A 24,104-nucleotide genomic window follows, 5' to 3' on the forward strand; every position below is an offset into this window, starting at 1 on the left:
CTCAAAACAACAACAACAACAAACAGGCATAATGGCTGGGCATGGTGGCACATGCCTTTAATCCCAGCACTCAGGAGGCAGAGGTAGGAGGATCGCTGTGAGTTCAAGGCCACCCTGAGAATACAGAGTGAATTCCAGGTCATCCTGAGCTAGAGTGAGACCCTACCTCAAAAAAAAAAAAAAGGAAGCATAATAGGGCTGAAGAGGTAGTTCAGCAGTTTGGGCTCTTGCTTGCAGTACCCACACAAAGCCAAATGCACAAAGTGATACACACATCCAGAATTCCATTTTCAGTGGCAGTAGACCCTGGTATGCCCATTCTTTCTCTTTTTCTCTCTCTCTCACACACACTTTCTGTGCTTGCAAATAAAGAATAAAATATCTTTTAAAGGGCATAAAACTTTCAATCCAACCTTCTCCTACCTGATGATCATGTCAATGGGTTCTTAAGTGAGGTTCTGTTGGACCTATATTCCATGTTTGTTTTGTTTTTTTATATACTTCTGAGGGTGTATCATAGTGCCTGGAAAGTGGTAGGCATAAACCCCGGCATCCACCCACACCCTCAGCCTAAGTGTGCTTGTGTGGGATGATCTTGCCTCTGAAGGTTGATCAGCTCACAGTGCCCGCAGCAGCCAGCTTCCTGGTCTCTTGGTGAGTTTCCAGGAAGGTAACCTCTGCTCGACCAGACAACTTTTCAACACAGGAATCACCCATGAGCATTTCTCTGTAGGAAACTCCAAAGGGAAGCACAGACACAGAAGGGAAAGGATCCCAAATGAAGGCAAAGAGGTCACAGTTGGTGAGAAAGCCACCAAGTGGTCTTTGACTGGCTTTTAGAAGTTCCTTCCCCCACCTCAGAAGGCACAGTACCAGGCAGATGTGAGGGATTACAAGAATTATGTTTGTAATTCTGTCATCCTTCCGAAGTTTAGTTTGTCTTTATCTTAACTTCCACAGAGGCTCACTCGGTTAAAATGGACATGTCACCAGACCAGAAATTTCTGCTAATAAACATCTCTTTTTGCATCCTACTTCATCTCTGCAGGGTCTTCTCTTTTTAAAAATATTTTGTTTGTTTGTTTGTTTATTGGAGAGAAAGAGAAAGAGAATGGGTGCACCAGGGCCTCTAGCCACTGCAAATGAACTCCTGACACATGCGCCACCTTGTGTATCTAGCTTGCATGGGTCCTTAACCCCTAAGCCGTCTCTCCAGCCTGGATCTTTTCTTTTCCTGACCAAATTGTTGTCCTTTTTCCAATCTGCTCTGCTTTACCTTCTGAATATAAATGATAGATTCTGTGGCTCCCTCCTTTCCCCTAAGCTGCTGAGGTAGGAGAATAGTTCCTTTAGCACTTCTATTCTCTACGCCCTCAACACTATCAGATGGCATCACTGTTTCAGAATCTCTGTGAGGAGGTTTGTAGGATAAAACAGTCGACATTGTGAATGGTGGCGGTGGGCGGGGGGGGCATCAAAACTTAAGTTCTGAAGTTTCACTGGGGCTGCAGTGATGGCTCAGCTGTTAAAGGCACTTGCTTGAACAGCCTGATGGCCCAGGTTTGATTTCCAGTATAAAGCGGTTCATGCGTCTGGGGTTTGTTTGCATTGGCAAGAGGCCCTGGTGCCCTTATTATTCCCTTTCTCTCCCCCCTTGCAAATATACAATAAATTAATTTTTTAAAAACTTCACTGGTATACTATGTGTAATATAAATATAAGGTAGAAGGCTTTCAGCTACCTATGGATCGATATTATAACTGGCTGCATGCAGTGTTCATGTAAAAGACCGTTCTTCTAGCTGCATTCCTCAAGAAGTACACTAGAGTTTGATTTTGAATGTGAGACACTCACTACTACGTAAATTCAAAGCTAGCCTGTTACATGAAGACAGAGCTTTGAGTCAGCATGCAAGTCAGAAATGAGGGGAGGCACCCAGCCCAGCAAGGCAGCTCAAAAGCAGCTCAACTGGCCCTGCCAGGCTTGCCAGGGAAGCACGCAGAAAGGCAGCCGTGAGCCAGCGATCAATCACTTGCCACAAAAGTCAGCCAGAGCTTCACGTGAGGGTGAAGAGTTGGAGCGCCGGCCCCTCCATGTGAAGACTGATTCCTGGAGACCAGGAAGCCAAGCCACAATGACGACGCTCATCCTCAGGGCTGAAGGGATAGATGGCTCAGCCGTGAAGGGGCTTGCCCAAAGACCAGAGTTTGATTCCCCAGTACCCACATAAAGCCAGCTGCATAGAGTGGCACACACATCTGGAGATCGTTTGCAGTGGATAGAGGCACGGGCATGCTCGTTTGCTCTTTCTCACTCTATCCTTTCAAATAAATAAATAATATAGTTACACATATACACTCATCCAGGCGAATTGGATACATACAGTCAAATAAGAGAAAGATCCTCCTGAGCACACGGATGCGCAGACGGAGGGTCCTACAGGAAAACTACACTTCTGGTCTTTCGTAAGAAGGTTCTAGAGGAGTAGGAAACTGTCTAGAAATGGTCAGGTGGTGCCTTCATGAAGCTTTGGGGCCAAGTCAACAAGATGGTGTAAGTGCTCGTAATGCAGATTACCAGGCCCGGCGATGGCTCCGTGGAGGAAGTGCTTGCTGTACATGCGTAAAGACTGGAGTTTGGGGCCCCAGCATCTATGTAAACACCAAGTGGACATAGTGGCCAGTCTATCATTCCAGTGCTCCTGAGACAGAGACAGGGGACCACTGGGGCCAAACTGGCTGGCTCAGGGCTCAAATAAGAAGACCTTGCCTCAGTAAGTGAAGCGACGACACCCAACATGGGCTGGAGAGATGGAGTGAGACACCTAGCATGGGCTGGAGAGATGGAGTGAGACACCTAGCATGGGCTGGAGAGATGGCTCAGCCGTTAAGACTCTTGCCTGCAAAGCCTAACAACCCAGGGTCCAATTCCCCAGGACCCACGTAAAGCCAGATGCACAAAGTGGCCCATGCATCTGAGGTTTGTTTGCAGTAGCTGGAGGCCATGGCATGCCCATTCTCTTTATCTGTCTCTCTTCTCTCTCTCTGCTCGCAAATAAATTTTTTAAAATGTTTTAAAAAAAGACACCTGACAACCTCTGGTCCTCACATGCACATGCACACCACCCACACACAAGGGCACACATCTACACATACACTCACACACAAATGCACTCGCATACACGCAAATACATGCACGTCGGCACACAGGACACACTAAAATGCAATGATGTAGAAAGCATTCTTAGATCACAAGTAGCACACGAACAGACCACAGGCTAGTTCCCAACCCCGGCTCTGTACCACACCCCCAAAGCCAGCTTCTGCGTGTCACAGAGGACTCCCTATGTCCTCATCAGCCTGCCCGGGAGCAGTCACAAGCGCCCACAGGTGCCCCTGGAGATTCCCAGAGAGCTAAGGGTGGGATGCCCCCCACCTAAGGAGCAGTGTCCCACTGGGGAAACAGCTAAGAATGGGCGCGCAGGCTGAGCACAGGGACGTGGGCCACCAGAGAAAGCGACAGCGCCCTCATTCAAGGGCTCTCGCCTCTGCACTTGGAGCCTGCCTGAAGCTGCAGAGCTCTCACCACACCTTGCTCACCGAAGAGTAAATGTGCAGCTATCATAGCTGCCACCCTGCGCCCCACAGGCATCTTGGTGTAGAAGCAAATTGCCTCAACGTGCTCAACCACATCTATCTATGATGCCTTAGGATGGTCCAGGGAGTGTTGGCACCCCCGAGGTGCTTAAATACACCCCATATCTGTGGTGCCTTAGGACGACCAAGGAGTGTTGGTGCCACACGCTTTCTGAGAACACTCTGCTTTAAACCAGGAGCTGAGAGAACTGGACTGAAGGTATTTGTCACCAGTGAGACAGTTCTGATACTGCCATCCATCTTACAGATCACGTGGCATGGAATTAGCCATCTCTGTGATGCTTTCACACTCCTATGATTCTTAAAAGCATGTTACTTATGGCACATGCTAACTTCTTATAAGACAAATAAATAAATAAGTAAATATATGTGGGTGTGGTGGTGCACGCCTTTAATCCCAACACTCAGGAGGCAGAGGTAAGAGGATTGCCATGAGTTTGAGGCTTCCCTAAGACTACATAATGGATTCTAGGTCAGCCTGAGCTAGAGCAAGACCCTACCACAAAAAGCCAAAAAATAAAATAAAATAAAACAATTCCAACTGATTTCCATTAATTATCCCTGGGTTTGTGTGTCTCTGCTTGGAGCTGTAGTTTGTTTTTGTGATTTTTTTTCCCTGAAAAGATACAGCTGGGCTACAGGACATTTTAAGATCTTAGTCCTGAAAATATGACATTAATCAAATATGTACCAAAAATATCTCAAAGTGTCCTTTACTGAAAGATAAATTAAAACCCATCAAGTCCATGAAAACAGAAGTTAGCTAGCCCACCTGTGTGTTCGGATATATTCTCCATGCAGAGCTCTGTGATCAGCACATTTCAGGCACCCAGTGGTTCCACAGGGGCTGACTGACTGAAAATCAGCCCCATGTTAAAATTAGCGAAACTGCTTCATGGAAAAAGGACCCGACTTGGCAGAAGAGGAGTTGCAGATGTTGTAGCCGTTTCCTTGTAAATCCCCAAAACAAAAGCAGTAAAGTGGAGCACGTGGAGGCCTTTGCTTTCCAGACCCACAGCCAGGCCCCAGCACTGCGGGCAGACCCTCTCCCTCACAAAAGCAGCAAGGATCCCACTGAGCAGGAAAAAGGCAGATCCTGGGAAGCTGGACACAGATTTGAAAAGAGATTGAAATGCAAGCTTTCTCCTGAGAACACAGAACGCTGACAATAAAGAATGGGCTTTGGGTTTTCAGGGTGTACCACCCCCACTTCGTTCAGAAAAGGTTAAGTGTACCGCAGGAAGTCAGGCAGCAGCCATTTCAACAATAGGAGTAGCAGTGGGGTCCCATCTCCACACACACACAGCAGTCTCCCGGAGGGACAGTGGCTTCCGTGGTGAGCTGTGGACAGCTACTCCGTATGCTTTCTGAGAAGACACGAAGAGTGACGCAGAATCTCACCTTGGCCAGCACCGTCTGCCTCCTTTCTCTCCCTCCTTGACCACCTGTCCCTGCGGGAGGGAGGGAAGCAGGGAGACCTCGAACTGCCTCCTTCTCTTCAGGCCACTGTCTCCTGCACACCACGGGCAGGAATCCACACATTCTTTTCAGGTATAACTTAGACTATCAATGTAATGGGGTTCTAGAGGTTCAGGAAAATCCTTGAGCCCCAACCCCTAGGTTTGTTTCTAATTTTAATCAGAGAGTTGGATAAAAAAGAAGACTGTGTGCTGGGTGTGGTGGCGCACGCCTTTAATCCCAGCACTTGGGAGGCAGAGGTAGGAGGATCGCTGTGAGTTTGAGGCCTCCCTGAGACTCCATAGTGAATTCCAGGTCAGCCTGGGCTAGAGTGAAACCCTACCTCGAAAAAAAAAAAACCAAAAAAAAAAAAGAAGACTGAGAAGGTTAATTATTAAATTACTGTATTTCTTGGGGGAAATACAGAGCCAAGGAAAGGCACCCGAGTGGCTAGAGATCCCATGTGGAAGGCCTGGAGAAAAACGTGGAAAGGGGCTGGAGAAATGGCTTAGCAGTTAAGGTGCTTGCCTGTGAAGCCAAAGGACCCAGGTTTGCTTCTCCAGGACCCATGTAAGCCAGATGCACAAGGGGCACATGCACCTGAAGTTCATTTGCAGTGGCTGGAGGCCCTGGTGTGCCCATTCTCTCTTCTGTCTCTCTCTGCCTCTCTCTCTCTTTGCAAATCGATAAAAAAAAATTTTTAATGTGGAAAGGGTTTGGAGAATTAGCTGAAAGGTTAAGGCACTTGCTTGTGAAGTGTAAGAACTCATGTTCAAATCTCCAGGTCCCACATAGCCAGACGCACAGTGACATGAGCATGCAATGTCACACATGCACACAGGGGGCGCACGTGTCTGGAGTTCATTTGCAGCGAGTGAAGGCCTTGGTGTGCCCATTCTCTTTCTCTCAAAATTAATAATAAAATAACATAAATAATAAAATAAAATTTAAAAAAAAGAGAGAAGAAAATTCAAGGAATTCCTGCCATATGGGGAACTGGAGGGAGGAGCCCATGTGGAGAGTAAGGGCCTGGGCCCAGACCCAGGCTGAAGCAGCCCAGGCCCATTAGAGGGAAAATGTAACCAACAGCTGGACATTCCCAGGTGGGCAGTGAGCCTGCGCTCCCCTTGGAAAGGTATTTATAACCTTACGGTGGCGGGCTGTCATCCGGCTCAGGTGAACCAGAGGGGCAGCTGGTTGGTTAGGGCTAGGGGCTATCTCAGGAAGAGGCTAGCCCTGACACCAAATTCCAGGGGCTGAACTTGACCAACCATAGTGTTTAAATCCTATGAACGACCTCCCTCCCAGGAAAGGTCCTGGTTGTTTGTGCAAAAACAGGTCTAGGGAAGTAGGTAAGAGATAAGAAGTCAGATCAGCCTTGATTTGTAGCAAATACAGACTCTCCTGCCCTTTTGACCTTCAGGGGCCCAGTCTTTCTAACTGTACCCCTCGCAGCAAGTTGAGGGTTAGATCGCAATCGGCCAGGATTCACCCCCTCTGACATGTTAGCAATTTCAGTAAAGCCCGCTGAGCTGGACAGCAGTGGAAACAGTGTGTCACTTGAGGGGAACAGTTAATCTCCTTTCTAGAAGAGCCTGCGTGTGAGTCATGGTGGTGCACACCTGTGAAGTCAGAGCTCAGAAGCTGAGCTGGAAGGGGGGGGGTAGGAAAATTGGGGTCTCAAAGCCAGCCTCAGCTATACAGCAGTATCTCCTACTAGAAAACAAAATAGTCCCCTACCTCTCAGCTTTTACAGGACACACATGAGCAGTGGTAACCGGAATCCCAGGCCTAAGAGGTTCAACTCAAATCTCCATTATTTCCTTTTCGCGTTAGCAAAGTCATTTATTCAACCATCGAGCAGATCCTTACGGAACGCCCGCTCTAGGTGTAGCGTTAAGCACTGTAGCCACGGCCAGAGGCGGACAGCCCCGTGCCAGTGCCAGCCCCACACAGAAAGGAAGGGTTCCACGCAAAACTACCCCTACTTGTTGCCTAACAACTTGTACGCCGTGTCCTTGTGAAGAAAACGTACTGTGTGGATAATCTCACATCCTGAGCGAGCCACGGTCATTCACGGAACTGGCCCCACCCTGCCCTCTCCACACTGGCCACAGAACGGGAGGCAGCAGAGGGGCGACGGTACAGACTGGTGATCTGAAATCATTCCGCCGCGACCTCCCTGCGTGACCCTGGGCAAGGGGCAAAGCGCTCCGGTCCTCTGCAAAGTGGAGAACGCTTCGGCTCTATCAGGCTGTGCTGGCGTCGCCTCTGCAGACACGAGCCGGGTACCGTGCCACAGGCAGGCGGGGAGGAGCTGTGATGGCCCCAGCGCAGAGCGGGTACAGGGCGGAGGAAGACGGGGCTCAGTGGGAGTAGAGGGACGGGAGGAGAATATGTTCAAGCTATTCTGCATGCATATATAAAATCGTCAAAAAATAAATAAGGCTGGGCTGGAAACATGGCTTAGCAGTGAAGGCTCTTGCCTGAAAGCCTAAAGATCCAGGCTCGATTCCCTAGTACCCACGTAAACACAAGGAGGTGAACACATCTGGAATTCATTTGCAGTGGCTAGAGGCCCTGGTACGCCCATTCTCTCTCTCTCAAATAAATAAATAAATAATAAATAAAATGAAGTGGAACCCATGAGGTAGTGTCCATGAGATCACCATTCAGGACAGAGTGGGACTTTACAGTGATACAGCTGCATGTGTTACCCACACTCCTGTAAGTAGCCCCAAGAAGCTCATTGGTTTCCCCCAAAATAAATAAGTTAGGACTGGAGAGGCGGCTCAGAAGTTCAAATGTGCTTTCTGAGCAAGCATGAGGGCCTGAGGTGACCTGGGAGCGGGGCAGTTCAAATCTCCACATCCCACAGAAAACAACTGGGCATGGGCACGCGCGGCTGTAACCACAGTTCTATGGGAAGCAGAGCCCCAAGACTCTGCAGAGCAAGTTCTGGAACAAGTAAAAGGAGATGGTGGCTCAAAGCAAGACCCGGCGGAAGATGGATGGAGTGGTTCCCTCCATGCTCCACTCCACCTTTGCAGGTGAGAATACAGGAAACTCTAAGGATACATCACACTTTTGCATACACACACACACATATATACACACACATCTAGCCTCTGTAGGTGAGCATACGGGACATTGAAGGATACATCACACCTGTGCATACACCCACACACACACACACACACACACACTTCTAGCCTCTGTAGGTGAGCATAAGGGACACTGTAAGGATACATCACACCTGTATACACACACACACACACACACACACACACACACACACACACACACAATTTAAAACCAGGGCTGGAAGGATGGCTTAGCGGTTAACACGTTTGCCTACAAAGCTAAAGGACCCAGGTTCCATTCCCTAGGACCCACGTTAGCCAGATGCATAAGGGGGCGCACATGTCTGGAGTTTGTTTGCAGTGGCTGGAGGCCCTGGCACACCCATTCTCTCTCCCTCTCTCTCTCTTTCTGTTCCTCCCTATTTCTCTGTCAAATAAATAAATATAAAATATAAAAAATTAAAAACTGTAAGTAAGGGGGTAGAGAGATGGCTCAGCAGTTAAAAGTACTTGCTTGCAAAGCCTGAGGGCTTGGGTTTGAGTCCTCAGTTCCTACATAAAGCCAGAATCACAAAGTGGCACATGCATTGTTTGCATGGCCCTGATATGCCCATAGTTTCTCTTCTCCCCCCCTCTCTCTAAAGCATAAAATACTTTTAAAAAAATGAACTTTTAGGGCTGGAGAGATGGCTTAGTGATTAAGACACTTGCCTGTAAAGCCAAAGTTTTGATTCCCCAGGACTCATGTAAGGTAAGCCAGATGCACGAGATGATGCATGCATCTGAGGTGCATTTGTAGTGGCTGGAGGCCCTGATGCACCCATTTTCTCTCTATCTGCTTTCCTCTGTCTCTCAAATAAAAACTGAAAATATTAAAAAAATAAATAAATAAATAAATTTGGGTGGGGGATGGAGAGATGGCTTATCAGTTGAGACGCTTGCCTGAAAAGCCTAAGGACTTGGGTTCAATTAATCAGTATCCATGTAAGCCAGATGCAGAAGGTGGTGCATGCATCTGGTGTTCATTTGTTTGGAGTGGCCAGAGGTCCCAGTGCACCTATTCTCTCACTCTATTTGCCTCTCTCTCAAATAAATAAATAAATAAATAAAACTTAAAAAATAAATTTGGGAGAGGGCCGGAGAGTTGGCTTAGCAGTTAAGGTGCTTGTCTGCAAAGCCTAAGGACCCAGGTTCGAGTCCCCCAAAGCCACATAAGCCAGATGTACAAGGTGGCCCATGCATCTGGAGTCCATATCCAGTGGCTAGAGGACCTGGTGTGCCCATTGTCTCTCAGTGTAACTTCCCCACGATGCCACTTTCTGTGTGGCTGTACATTTGGAGAAACATCTAGAAACCAGGCATCTTGACAGGTGGAGAGACACCTTTGGTGTTTGGGACTGTGGTTTGTTTGTTCTTTTTAAAAATCTTTAATATAAAGCTCACAAAAGTCTACAGGCATCCACTGGCACCTACTACCCATGCCATCCTATGCCCACCCTTAAGGAGATGCAGCATGTAAGAGGCCAGGATGCACCCAGTACTTCCTCGGCTTGAACTTCTAAAGCACTTCACACATGCCAGCTCCCGCAGCACCCACAACCCCCCACGGCCACCTGAACTTCATCGTGAATACGGCACTTAGCTTACACAGTAGGAGAGGAAAGCTCAGACAGCAAGAGCCTGGGCTCCAGGTCACAAACCCGCAGGGCAGAGTTGAGACGCCACGCAGAGCCGACCTTGCGTGCGCTGTGACGTCGTCAAAGGCCTCAGTGGGGACTCGGGCTTGGAGGCAGCCTCGGCCAAAGCCCGCTGCTAACAGTCCTCCCTGCTTCCCTAATTAGGTGACCTTCGTGTGCTACAAGTGCTGAGTAAACACATCTGCAGAAATAACGTGTGAGCCCTCATAGTCTCGCGGGGCTTGGCTCCACATCTGCATTAGCTCAGAGAAATGGGAGTTTTTGCATCCCATGTCATTGTTCCCATGAGAGCATGAGTCTTCCCTGGTAAGATGCCACTGGAGACACATGCACGACTGAGGGACAATAAGGCATTTCTATCGCTAGTCCTCTATTACAAGGTTCATGAACTAGGGGAATAAAATAAAGCAGTGCTTTTTTAAACTGCATTCCCTAGGACAGTCTATGTAAAAGAGCCACCTTGAAAAGCAGTCTTCTCTTGTCCAAAATCCATTTCTAACTGCTTATCAGTTCCCCATCATTAATACAGTGTCAGTGACATGACTTTGAACTCCACTATCTGCCACTGGGTGTGGGCTCCACTTTCAAAGTCTTTGGACCAACAATCAGCCTGTAGACTGAGACTAGGAACTGTAATTTATTCCTTCACACTCAGACCCTCTAGGAAGACTTTGAAATCAGAAGTGTTTATTAGGATGTTTACTGAACATGATTCATACATCACGCTATTAATCTGAAACCCAATCAAAGAAAGGTAAGCACAAAACTTTTGTCCAAACTACGTCGTTTGAGGAAGGAATAGCAACTTGTGTGGAAAAAAAAAAAGGGGGTAGCCGTAGGAGGATAATGCCATGGTGACTGTTTATGCTTGGCTGGACTCTAATGAATTCCTACTTCAGATTGTCACACCCAGGCTCTGATATCTTAACTACTGGTAGGAGTATGTCCTATGTCAGTTTTTAATGCTGAGCAAATGTTAGCTTTAAACTCATTAAGCTGTCACTGACATTCCTGACAAAAGTGTTTATTAAACCCTGGGCACTTGGCAGGCTGTATGCACGTAGGAAGTAGAAAGTCTAGAGACATGGACCCGGTGACTGAGACACAGGACAGAGAGCTGCTCATGCTGGGACCCGTTTTGCACAGAATTCAACTGCCCCAGACAGGCTTCCTAGGCAAGAGTTCAAAAGGACCACTGCGGTCATGGAGGGCGTCGGCGTTTCCTAGGAAACTGTCTGAAATTGACAAGTCTCACCTCAGTTTTCTTCCTTAGCCCGGGGCTCAGGGACACTCAAGGCATGTGTAGGCACCTCCAGGATGATGAAAGAGCTCAGGCTTTGAAGCCACACAAAGCTGGGTTTGAATCACAGTGCTCACACGTGTTACCCTTGGGACCTTGGGCTTGGTATTACTGCAGTTACTTTTACACTGCTGGACAAACACCCAACGAGAAACAGCTTGTTGAAGGAAAGGGGTTATTTCAGGCTTACTGAAGCCACGGGAACACCATCAATGGTGGAAGAAGCTGGCTCACCTCCATAGGTCATAGCAGAGAGACACCATCGAAACAGCCAGCAAACACCAACAGCCCTTTGCACACTGTAGGGCTGGATGACAAGATCTGTCCCCCAGTGACACCTCCTTCTTCCTGGGAGACTCAAGTTGCAACCTCAAACTCAGTAAAACACCTGAGTCTATGGGGCCACGCATTCAAGCCACCACATTATTCAATCTCTCTACTGCCCCCTCTGTAAGACTGAAAGAATTCAATTCTTACAGAAGGCTCCGGGGAGCAGAAATAATTTATGTAATGCTCCCAGAATGGTGCTCAGGACAAGGTAAGTCACGATATTGTCATTATTTAACATTTGGCATATGTGGTGGTTTGATTCAGGTGTCCCCCATAAACTTAAGTGTTCTGAATGCTAGCTCCCCAGCTGATGGAGATTTGGGAATTAATGCCTCCTGGAGGGAGTGTATTGTTGGGGACGGGCTTATGGGCTTTATAGCCAGTTTCCCCTTGCCAGTGTTTGGCACACCCTCCTGTTGCTGTGGTCCATCTTCTGTTGGCCAGGGGGTGATGTCCACCCTCTGCTCATGCCATCGTTTTCCCCTGCCATCGTGGAGCTTCCCCTCGAGCCTGTAAACCAAATAAACCTCTTTTTCCCAGACGCTACTCTTGGTTGGGTGATTTCTACCAGCAATGCGAACCGAACTGCAACAGTAAAGTGGTACCGAGGAGTGGGATTGCTGCTAGACACCTGACTGTGTGGCTTCGGCCTTTTGGAGCTGATTTTCAAGAGGAATGTGGGAGGATTTGAAACCTTGGCCTAAGAGATGCCTTGCAGTGCTGTAAGTACAGCTTGATGGACTATTCTGGTCTGAGCTGAAAGACCTGAAGGCAGTAAGAACTATGGACTGTGAGGTTTGGTTTATGAGGGTGAGAAAGAGCTGTGCCTGTACTGGGCTAGCAGTTTGTGTGAGAAGCTTGCTCTTGTGCCCATGTCCTGAGAAGTTGTGCAGGGTTGCTTAGCGTAGAAATGAACTGGTGTGTGCAGAGGGATATGGCACAGAAAGAAAAATCTTTGGGTAAACTGCTGCCCGTTCAGCTGCAACTGAGAGATAACAACCTTTGAGACTGGGCTAGCTGACCTGCGCTAGGGCAACAAGAAGAATGTCAACTCTTTTGAAGGGGTCTGAGTGCTCAAGGAGTGTCCTGTTCTTCAAAGTCTGCTTTATTCCCCCCTGGATTAACAAATTGGCACCCTACCTGGTATCGTGGAGTATAAGAAATGCTGGAAAGAGGGTCATTGAGTTTGCAACACGGTCTTGTGTTTTGGAAATGGCCATGGGCAGTGTGAAGTGGGTTTGCTGGTTGCCTGCATAGAGACCCCATGGGGCCATGAGGATGAACCGTGGCTTGCAGTGGAGACCCAGTGGAGATGCCGGGACCATGAGATGGCTGCCGAGGAGCTGCCGGCCCCGATGAAGTTTTCCAGGACTGTGAGTAGCCTAGCTGGAGGGGCGGAATTGGAATGCCAGAGACTTGTTGCTGGTTAGAATTATCGGACTTGAAGATTTGTCACTGGCTAGAGTTGTTGGACTTGAAGCTACAAATGTTTGCCCTGGTTGTTTTAAATCTTATATTGGTTGAATGTTTCTTTGCTATGCCCAATGTCATCTATTGCAGTGTGAATATTTATTCTGTGCCATTCTGGGTTTTTTGAGGTTATATTTTGGTATTATGGCTCAGTTAAAAGATCTTAAACTATGGGGATGTATGAACATCATTGAGATTGATAAAAACTATGGGGACTTTTAAAGTCAGATTGAATGCATTGTATTTTACATCATGTATGGATATCAGTTTATGGGGGCCAGGGGCGGAATGTGGTGGTTTGATTCAGGTGTCCCCCGTAAACTTAAGTGTTCTGAATGCTAGCTCCCCAGCTGATGGAGATTTGGGAATTAATGCCTCCTGGAGGGAGTGTATTGTTGGGGACGGGCTTATGGGCTTTATAGCCAGTTTCCCCTTGCCAGTGTTTGGCACACCCTCCTGTTGCTGTGGTCCATCTTCTGTTGGCCAGGGGGTGATGTCCACCCTCTGCTCATGCCATCGTTTTCCCCTGCCATCGTGGAGCTTCCCCTCGAGCCTGTAAGCCAAATAAACCTCTTTTTCCCAGACGCTACTCTTGGTTGGGTGATTTCTACCAGCAATGCGAACCGGACTGCAACAGCATAAGATGCTGAAAGCAGAGACACTCTACTTGGGTGAGGGTGCTCAGGACAAAAACTATTCAAATTACCTCTTCTCTAAATTACACGTTGGTATACACGGGCAGATCAAATTCCTGCACATATTCACTTAGTAACAAATCCACTTCCTATGCCAAACAGTGACTCAAACAAAAATTCCTTCAGCATAGACCGAGTCCTTGGAAAAAGTAAGGTCTGATGCAATGACTCAAAAACAAACCCCTTTAGTACGTTCAGAGTTCTTTCTCTATACTGAAAATCATTCACAACAGACAGTGGTAAAGAGCGGATTCCACCTGTGCTGAAGACATTTCCAGCGTGGATGCCATGCTCTGGAGGAGTTTGCTTTCTGCGAGGGCTGGTGGCAGCCCTCCTTTCAGGCTAAGGTGTAGGGTGCCAACTGCCCGCTCAATGGCAGAGGCGCCCATGCCAGGGACCACGGGTCTGCTCCAGGTGCAGGAGCAGAGGACTCTGGTTTCCATGGTGGAGCCCCCAAGTCTCCACGCAGGAAGACATAGATCTTGACCCAGGGGGGCTAGGGAGGGGGTCCAGGACTGACCCAGTGCCCAGACGTCATCACTCCAATGTCTAAGCCACACATGAAGCAGGGCAGTCCGTTCACACACCAGGGTCTCATAGCACCCCATCATCCAGAGGCTCATGGTCAAGCTACAGTAGCAGCCTTCTGACTTTGTCGGTAAGAGACGGTAAGTTATAAGAACAGTCGGGTGTTTGAGTACACCACACCTGGAATACCAGCACGTGGGAAGCTACAAAAGAGTGCAGATCACTATGAGAATGAAGTCAGAGATCAGCCCAGCTACACAGTGACTCTGTTTCAAACAACAATGCAAAAGCATTAAGGCCCACAGAATGCACATGAAACTCTTGACAGCCATTAAGAAATTAAAATAGGGCTGGAGAGGTGGCTTGGCTGTTAAGGTGCTTGCATGCAAAGCCAAAGGTCCTGGGTTCGATTCCATAGTACCCACATAAAGCCAGATGCACAAGGTGGTGCATGTATCTGGAGTTCATTTGCAGTGGCTAGGAGGCCCTAGTGTGCCTATTCTCTCTCTCTCTTTCTACCTCTGTCCTTTACTCTCCCTCTCTCAAATAAATAAATAAAATACTTGAAAAGAAAAAATTAAAATAATTAAAAACAGTATCAGCCAAGCGGAGTGGTTCACACCACTTTGATCCGTTTGAAGGCAGCAGGATCTTGAGCTCCAGAAGAGCCCTAAGCACACAAGGAGAGCTTGCCTCCAACGGACAAGAGCGAGGTTCAGGCTCGGGCTGTGGCCACGAGGGAGCCGAATGGAGTCCCAGGAAGGCCTGGTATCTGTAGAGGGCTTCATGAACATGTAGCTTGCAAATACAGAAGAATCATGAGTGGGGCATTGTCTGGACATCTGAGTGAAGTTTATTTATTTATTTCATTTTTTTTTTTGAAGGAGAAAGAGACAGAAAGAAGCAGATAGAGAAAGAATGGGCACACCAGGGCCTTTAGCCCTGCAAACGAATTCCAAATGCATGCACCACCTGGTACATCTGAATTATGTGGGTCCTGGAGAATTGAACCTAGGTCCTTTGGCTTTGCAGGCAAGTGCCTTACCCGCCGAGCCATCCTTCCCTCCCTGGGTGAAGTTTTAATAAGGTGTAACAATGCCCTTTACATCAGAGGTGTTGAAGAAGAAGGGAAATGAGAGAATAGCAGCTTTTGTTTGGGGACTTTTAAAATGTTTATTTCTAGACAATAAAGATGTTTGTCTTTTTCAAAAAATAAGAATATAAAAGTAGAGAAAGCAAAATAAAAACGGGGCTGGAAAGATGGCTTGGTGGTTAAAGCACTCGCAAAGCCTAATATCCCAAGTTTGACTCCCCAGTACCCATGTAAAGGCAGGTGCACAAGGTGGCATATGCATCTGGAGTTCATTTGCAACCCTGGTGTTTCTCTCTCTCCTTCAAATTAATAACTATTTTTAAAATTAAAAAACAACAAAAACCACAAAACAATAAAGAACACAAAGCAGTAAAGCTGCTCACATTCACAGACGTGACCACTCCCTCTGCTAAAAACATCCCCTTCCCATTGTGCAAACTGAACGTCTCACCTCTTTTCCTTGACATAAGACATCCTCTTTGCTAGCTTTCACGGGCTCTTCTTTGGGTAAATTGTTCGTGAAAACATGTGCCAAGACACTGCTAATGTCTCTGGTGGGGATGGGGTGAACGAAATGCCACACCGCTTTCAGAAACCTGAAAACACTGGCAGTAACAGCGTAACAAACAGAGTCATCAGGCACTGGTGGCTTCTAGATGCCTGACATGGGCTCTTGACTGTCACTGATTTATGGAATGGGTGACCTTTAGGGACCGGACAAATGAGGAAACCATCTCGGGAACACGTTCTATACTAAATCAGAAGCTTTATACAGCAGCAATGGGAAAACAGTGTGTCCTCACAAATATTGAGGCCACGTGGATGAAGCACAAGACGGGAACCAGGCAGGCCAACCTACTGCCTGGCCACAAGGCCATTTCACCATCTGCATGACCTTGCTCGCCTGGGAGAGTCTGCCTGCCACTTAAACATGCTCCATCCTCTGTCAACTCACGGCTAGGCTGGTGTTCACCCCCACGGACAGGGAGAAGTCAGCCCTTCCCCAGCCTGAGAGAGAGAAGTGGCTGTTGATTGCCCTAAGTGATGGCTGTTCGTTCCACACTCACCACCACGGCATGCATGACTAGCAGATGGAGCACCTCCTCACCACTGCCGTGGCCTGCCCTAGCTCCCCTCGATTGCATGTGCTCATGGCTAAGCTGTCAAAAGCATTATGACTGGTTCGTTGGCTGCCGCATACTGAAGAGACAAGCATGAACGTTTATTTCTGGGAATTGCTGTATTATTTGTATGACCCAGCACTTGCATCCTGGTACTCCAGACAGTGTTGCTTCTCAGACTGGTGTGGTTAAGTGATCTGAGTACCTTGCATAATAGCATTTTAAAAAATAACAACCAATCAAAGCATAGGGGGTGTGAGCTCCTTCATCCAGTGACAGATTGGAACAAAAGTCCAAGAAGTCTTTTAAAAAACACAAGTCACAGGGTCCGTAGCAGGAGAGGTGGCAGAAAGAATGTAAGAGCCAAAGGAAGGGTACCACTCCTTACATACAACTGTCCAGAGAGAAATTGGCCTCAATATCCAAGACCTCTCAGTGCCTAGCAATACCCACACAAGACCCTCATAATAGGAGAAAAAGATGATGACATCAAATTAAATGAGAGACTAATGGAGAGAGGGAGGGGACATGACGGAGAGCAGAGTTATGAAGGGGAAAGTGGGGGAGGGAAATACCATGGTTTGTTGTCTGTAAGGATAGAAGTTGTCAATATTTAAAACCAAGTCAAAGCCGAGCATGGTGGTGCACACCTTTAATCCCAGCACCTGGGAGGCAGTGGTACGAGGATCACCGTGAGTTCGAGGCCACCCCGAGACTACATAGTGAATTCTGGGTCAGCCTGGGCTACAGTGAGACCCTACCTCAAAAAACAAAAACAAAAACCCAAACAAACAACAACAGAAACCAACCAAATCAACCCTCATCTGCAAGGGCCTGCAAGCAGGGAGCCCCACTCTCTCCTTTGGGGGCAGGAACCATGGTGGGAAGGGGTGAGAGCATTTAAAAACGACATTCTCCACCCCTATGAAGGCTTCCTTTTAATAAGCTCCCAGACTGAATCTTCAAAGTAAGAACTTTAGGCCACATTTTCAGGAAGGCTTTTCACGAGTCTCGACCATCTTGACATCAGTTTTCACTCAACACAAATCTCCACCCTCAATCGTACCGCCGCCCCCCCCCCCCACCGTGTTTTGCCTACACGGACTATGACAGGCGGTGTCCTAACCCAAGGGCAACAGCCAGCCCCAAGTGCCAAGTATTTTCCCTGCTGACTTGGTGGTTTGCAAACAAAACAAACGCGACAGCAGCCGCTCATCTTCGCTGTGGCCCTCTGTTTACACCCACAGTCCAATTCACTCTCCTCCGTCCACTTGCAACCCTCCCCCACCAGCCACCATGTCGCGCCACGCGTTTGTCAGCGAGCGACGTTCAGTCTCGGATCTCTGTAGGCAAACTGTTGTCTGGCATTGCCTGAGCCATGAACAGATGGCCAGGCATCAGCGCCACCCGGGTCCCCTCACCAAGGACGCGCACCCATCCCTCCACAGCACCGGCGCGGCCCGGGATCCGGATCCCCAGGCGAGCGCATCTCCAACGCGCTCCTGGCCCCGCGGTCCGCCGGGCCACCGTCTGCGCATCCCCCAGGTGCGCGCGGACTTACCTGAAGCACGTGGTGAGCTCGCCCGAAGATTTCAGACACGGATACTTGGTGGTGGCGATCTTGTTTTCCGAGCACACTTCTCTAGGAAAACGAAGAAACACGATTGACAGTGCTCAGTGGGGCACGATGCTCGCGGGGCTGCCACTGGTCCCCGAGCAGACGCCAAGCCCAGGGACCGGCCCGGAGAGGCTTCCAAGCCCGCGAATGAAGAGCTGGTGGTGGTGGGGAGCTCGGGAGCTTGGAGGGGAATCGGGGCTCAGGGTACCCTAGCCCCCCCAGCCCGAAGCTCCGAGGCTGGTCCCCGAGTGCAGTTACAAGTCGCCCCAGAACAGCTGAGCGTCCTACGGGTGACCGAGGGAGCGTGGCGGGGGGACGTGCAGATGGGTGCCGAGGCGGGCGACCAGGGCTAGCCCGCACCTCCCCAGCCCCGCGGGGGTTCGGTGGCCCTTACCTGTCCTTGTCCTCGAGCTCCTCTCGGTAAGTCCACGTGTGTCCCAGCGTCAGGAGCAGCAGCAGCGGACCCAGGCTCCTGCCCAGCTGCGCCCTGGACGCTCCTCCCCGGCTCGGAGGAGGCGGCGGCACCATCAGGGACGCTCCCGGCTTCTTCCCCGAGCCCAGCTCTCTCGCTCCCGGCCCTGCGCGCAGCTGCTCGGCTGGGGCCCCGGCCGCGGTCCCCGTGTCCGGCAGGGGGCGCCGGAGAGCAGGGGCGTTTGCAGCACCTGGATGGAGGATGCTCAGGGGTCCTGGGATTCGGGCGAGGAGTCAGGCTTGTCCAAGAAGGACGCACTCAAGGATGCTGGAGTCCTTGGCTGTCTCTTCCCGGAAGTTCACGCATTGGCTCGACTTGACTTGGGGCTGCGCCCTCCCCTCTTCCACGGCTGGAGACAAGCGCAGGGCGAGGAAAACACGCGGCTCGCAATTGTACCAGGTCCCAGGCCTCGCTAGGAGGAGTAGCCAACTCTCACCCCGAGCGAGAGGAAGCCGGCATCGGGTTAATAAGCTTCCTTCCTGCTGTCAGTCGACTTCTGCGGCTCAGGGTCAAGCCAGGGTTTGCCTCTTGTCTTTCAATGCCATTTTGCTTTTTGAATATAGGGCAAGGAGCAGTTGGGAGTCAACTGCGGTCCCAAATCGCTCTTAAACTAGCAGGCAATCTTCATTAAAATCCCTTAGAAGAAAAATCTTCCAACCGTTTGACTCATGCACAAACACCTGACGCCTGTGGGAAGGGTTCTTCGGGTGTCCTGCCACCTGCTGGTTCACGAAGCACTGTTTAATTGCCAGTATTAAGGCCAAGGAGGGACTACAGTTGTCGCTTTGCTAAGTTAGTTTTCTGTTCTTGTCAAAGAGAAATTCATGACTGATGTGAACCACAGGGCCCAGAGATGGATTGCAGGAGATTTCATGTTGAATGACATCTGTGTTTCTTGCAGCTCAGGGAAGGAAGGGAGAGATACGCTGCTCACAAGGTATGGGTGTGCACACTGGTCAGGGAAGCAGGATTAAAAAAAATTATTTTATTTTATTTTATTTAGTTGGGAGAGAGAGAGAATGAGTGCATCAGGGCCTCCAGCCATTGCAAATGAACTCCAGACGCATGTGCCACCTTGTGCATCTGGCTTATGTGGGTCCTGGAGAGTTGAACCTGGGCCCCGTAGTTTTACAGGCAAGCAAGTGCGTTAACCACTAAGGCATCTCTCTGGCCCAAGCAGGATTCTTAAGTTACATTGGTCTGCTAAAAATTATTACACATATCATCTACAATTAAAAGTTTGTTTCTTGAGCTGGGCGTGTAGCACACGACTTTAATCCCCAGCACTCAAGAGGCAGAGGTAGAAAGATTACCATGAGTTCAACACCACCCTCAGATTACATAGTGAATTTCAGGTCAGTCTGGGCTAGAGTGAGACCCTACCTCAAAAAAAAAAAAAAAACACAAAAAAGTTGGTTCTCTAGAGCTGGAGAGATGGCTTAGTGGTTAAGGCGTTTTCTGGCAAAGCCAAAGGAACCAGGTTTAATTCCCCAGTACCCACATATAGCCAGATACGCAAAGTGGTCTACACATCTGGAGTTGTTTATAGTAGCTGGAGGCCCTGGCATGCCATTCTGTCTGTCTCTCTCTTTTGTATCTCTATCTGCTTGCAAATAAATAAATAAAAATATTTTCTTAGAAAGTTTCTCTATTGTTTTTATTTACCTGTGTGTGTGTGTGTGTATGCGTGCAAGAGCTCGTGTGTGTGTGTGCATGTGTCAAGGGGACAGGATGGTCCGGGGTGTTTCTCTTCTCTTTCCACCTTTTCAGGAAAGTCTCTCTTGCTGTTATTGTTGGTTTTTTTTTTAAGTTTTGTTTATTATTTATTTATTTGAGAGTGACAGACAGAGAAAGAGGGGGAGAGAGAGAGACAGAGAATGGGCGTGCCAGGGCCTCCAGCCTCTGCAAACGAACTCCAGACATGTGTGCCCCCTTGTGCATCTGGCTAAAGTGGGACCTGGGGAACCGAGCCTCGAACCGGGGTCCTTAGGCTTCACAGGCAAGTGCTTAACCGCTAAGCCATCTCTCCAGCCCTTGCTGTTATTGCTTTATAAGCTTCAAAATCCTCCTGGCTCTGCCTTCCACTTCTGTGGGCACATAGAGGTGCAAGATGCCTGTGCCACTTTGTGCCAAGTTTTATGTGGGAGCTGAGGATAAGCACAGGTTGTCTGGCAGACTTGCAAGCAAACACCTTTAACCACTGAGCCACTGCCCCAGCTCTCACAGTGGCGTTGTTCATAGAAGTGAAATCCTTACTCTTCTATCGAATGCTTTATCCTGCTTTTGTTTTTTTTGGTTTTGGTTTTTAGTTTTTTCAAGATAGGGTCTTGCTCTTAGCCCAGGCTGACCTCTAATTCACTGACTAGTCTCAGGCTGGCCTCAAACTCACAGCTATCCTCCTACCTCTTCCTCTCAAGTGCTGGGATTAAAAGCGTGCACCACCACACCAGGCTGCTTGGTACTTTTCAAAGATCTTCCACAATCATGATTTCATTATCCTCATTTTAACCCCCAGGCTTGCACATTGCATTTGTTAGCCCAGCCATGGAGTTTTTCTTGACAAAGCTTAGGTGGTGGTAGAGGCCGGGAATCACAGTGGGTATTAAACACAGTGGCTGTTTGTTGACACACGCAAGTTCATCTTCAACTAGTCATTGCAAAGTTCCTCCAGAGTCTTGTCGAACTTGACAGCATCTTTCATGGCGTCATAAAAAAGTCTGGATGCAAACTCAGGTAATGATTTCTTCGTGAGTAGGCCTGGAAAGATGACCTTTCTGAAATTCTACTCTCACGTCTGTAAAGTGGGGAGCCCCCTCTTCAATGTTTGTGTGTTAAGATGAAGTGATGTGCACGCCGGTGTCTGTCATATACAGAGTGCTCTGTAGATGTCAGCGTGTTATCTTTACTGTAAGTTACTGTATTACACAGAAACATAGCTTTTTGCTTTCCGATGCATAGGCGTATACCCCCAGCAGTTCGGGTTCCTCAGGAAATAACAGACTTAGTGCATAAAAAGTCAGCTTATCGTGGAGTTTATGAATCACTGGACCACTGTTGATTGTGCTGGACATGTTGGGTCCCATCTTGGAAAGAAACAGCCAGTCGGCAGGTAGGAGGGTCCGTTTCTTATTTTATTACCAGTTCCCTTAACTGGATACCTTGTTCATGTCTCCCATGCTTATGCATTTTGTTTTTCTGCTGTTGCCTGATAGGTATTAGCTCTACAAACAATAGATCCTGGTGTAGGATATTAGTCATGGACCAGATTAGATAGCACTTGACTAAGACACGAGTGTGGTCATGCAGCTTTGCAAGGAAGCCATGCATGCCGCAGAAAGATAAATGCAGCCAGATGTGGCATGCATGTCTGAAACCCCTGCATTTGGGAGGCTGAAGAGCAGGATGAAGAGTTTGAAGCCAGCCTGAGTTATAGAGTGAGGTCCAGGCCAGTCTGGGGCTACAGAGTGAGACCCTATCTCAACACAAAACAAAACACATCCCCAAAAACACCAGCAGGAGCCTGTCAGTTATATACAGTTGATGGTGCAGAGCTGGTGTCGGAGAGCTTCTTGCTTCGCCACTGACTTATCGATGGTCCCCTGCACCAAACACTGATGCAGATGAAGATGTCAGTCAAGACATAAACAGCCTGGTTGGCCAGGGGAAGACTCTCGTGGTGTGTGGTCAGAGAATGTCTGCAAGAAAAGCGCTGCAGCTGGGAGCTTTTGCAAACCCTTTGCCTGCAGGCCTGGAATTTGAGTTCTGGGCTAAGTGGAGGGAGCTGTGGATGGCCATATATAAACCCCAGTCTGCGAGAAGTTCAAGCAGTCCTCAAAAAGACCAAGCATTCTGTTCACAGCCTGCAGCCTGCATGCTAGTGGCCAAAACCAAGGCTGCATGTGGTGGGGACCTCACAGGTTTTAGGGTTTCTCTCTTAGGGTTCATGGTACCCCTCGCAACTCCAGGTCTGCCCCCACTGATCTGCCCCATCCCTTCGTCTGTGAGCAGCTGGCGTTGGAGGACTCGCCCAGCCTCCTTCTTAGGCATGTTGTGAAGGTGAGTGTTCCAGGGAGAGGTTCCGTGTGGTTATTTCTTTACAGCTCGGCGATGTGCTCCATACAGACCTGTCATCTGCCCTGCAACCAACCAGAACGTGAGGCTTACACAACTTCCCATGTCCCGAGGGCCCGCCTTACGCCAGGTCTTTAGAGTGCACTGTGTGCTGAAGGTCATTCCGGGAGGAGCAGGTATCTTAACTAATGCTGCTCACGGGTGCCTGGAGGCAAGCGAGGTTGCCTGCCGGGAGAAGAGAGGCCAGCATTCAAAAGTAAAGTGCAGAAAATGGAGAAACCCCACTAAGGAACCGAGCACACCCTTCCAAAGGAAACCCAAGTGGTCAGTTTAAAAAGATCCCAGCAGCCAGGTATGGGGCTCACACCAACTGTGAGTTCAAGGCCAGCCTGAGACTACAGAGTGAGTACTAGATCAGCCTGAGTTACAGTGAAACTCTGCCTCAAGAAAAAAAAAAAATTATTTGGACTAAATTTGGTTAGTAGAAAGAACAGAACACCAGAAACTGAAGCAATGCATATTGTTAGTATTTATTTTATTGTCCTTCTGCTGGGGTGTACACATGTAGGGCCCCTCTGCCGCCCTGTGCACTCACCCGCCCGTGGCTGCTGTCCTCCTCCATCACTCTTTCTCCCACTCCTGTTTGAGCGGGAGTCTTTTGCTGGTACCAGGGCTGTGGACTTTCAGGAGCTGAGCGGGGGTCCCCATCCCCTGGCCTCTGCTCCCCTCTACATGTCTGGGATGACAGGTATGTGTGGTCCCGCCCAGCTGGACACATGAAATTGAGGTATTCCAACTCGGATGGTTTCAGTGTCCCTCATAGAAGTGAGAGGCAGGGGAGGACCCGCAGCACCCACATAAAAAGCCATATATGGTGATACGTGCCTGTCACCCCAATACTGTGGGCAGGGCAGAGGTGGGAGGATCACTGGTCGGCCAGTCTCATGGAATTATATGGTGAAAGACTCTACCTCAGGGAAATAAGGTAATGAGGACAAGCCACACCTTCCTCTGGCCTCTGCTTGTGTGTGCATGGTGCACGCATCTGTGCACACACACACACACACACACCAAAGAAAGAAGAGAGTCAAGATTGGCCATGAAGCTGAAGTGATGTTAGCTAATGGAGCAGATACCTGTGTTCCATTTAAAGCCATCACAAATTCAGTTCTCAGGAGTAAAGTGGAATAATGACATGGTCAGTGGCAAGACTCAGGGAAAGAGAAGATCTATAAATAAGCACTATGGAGCCGGGAGTGGTGGCGCACGCCTTTAATCCCAGCACTTAGGAGGCAGAGGTAGGAGGATCGCCACGAGTTCGAGGCCACCCTGAGAACAGAGTGACTTCCATCCAGGTCAGCCTGAGTTACAGTGTCACCCTATCTCGGGGGGGGGGGAGAAGAAATAATCAATATGTTCATATAGTAAAGTTCACAATCTATAATTATAAAGACAGAACCCTGTCCAACGTCAGCCTCCCTGAAATGTCACAGCACCCCTCTCCCTGGAAGG

The 24,104-nt window shown here is 48.8% G+C and overlaps 1 protein-coding gene across 2 annotated transcripts in view; it reads right to left on the bottom strand.

Moving 5' to 3' along the window:
* Positions 1-18,625, bottom strand: part of Ccbe1 (collagen and calcium binding EGF domains 1) — a 236,625-nt gene extending 218,000 nt beyond the window's left edge. For both annotated transcript variants that reach the window (XM_045134601.1, XM_004654783.2), the window contains exons 1-2: positions 18,444-18,625; positions 17,993-18,073 (exon numbers count right to left, since the gene is read on the bottom strand). In XM_045134601.1, coding sequence (XP_044990536.1) covers positions 17,993-18,073; positions 18,444-18,577 — 215 coding nt within the window. In that variant the 5' untranslated portion in view covers positions 18,578-18,625. The remainder of the gene's footprint in view (positions 1-17,992; positions 18,074-18,443) is intronic.
* Positions 18,626-24,104: the final 5,479 nt, after the last annotated feature.

This window comes from Jaculus jaculus, chromosome 15 (assembly GCF_020740685.1).
Source record: "Jaculus jaculus isolate mJacJac1 chromosome 15, mJacJac1.mat.Y.cur, whole genome shotgun sequence".
Lineage (NCBI taxonomy): Eukaryota > Metazoa > Chordata > Mammalia > Rodentia > Dipodidae > Jaculus > Jaculus jaculus.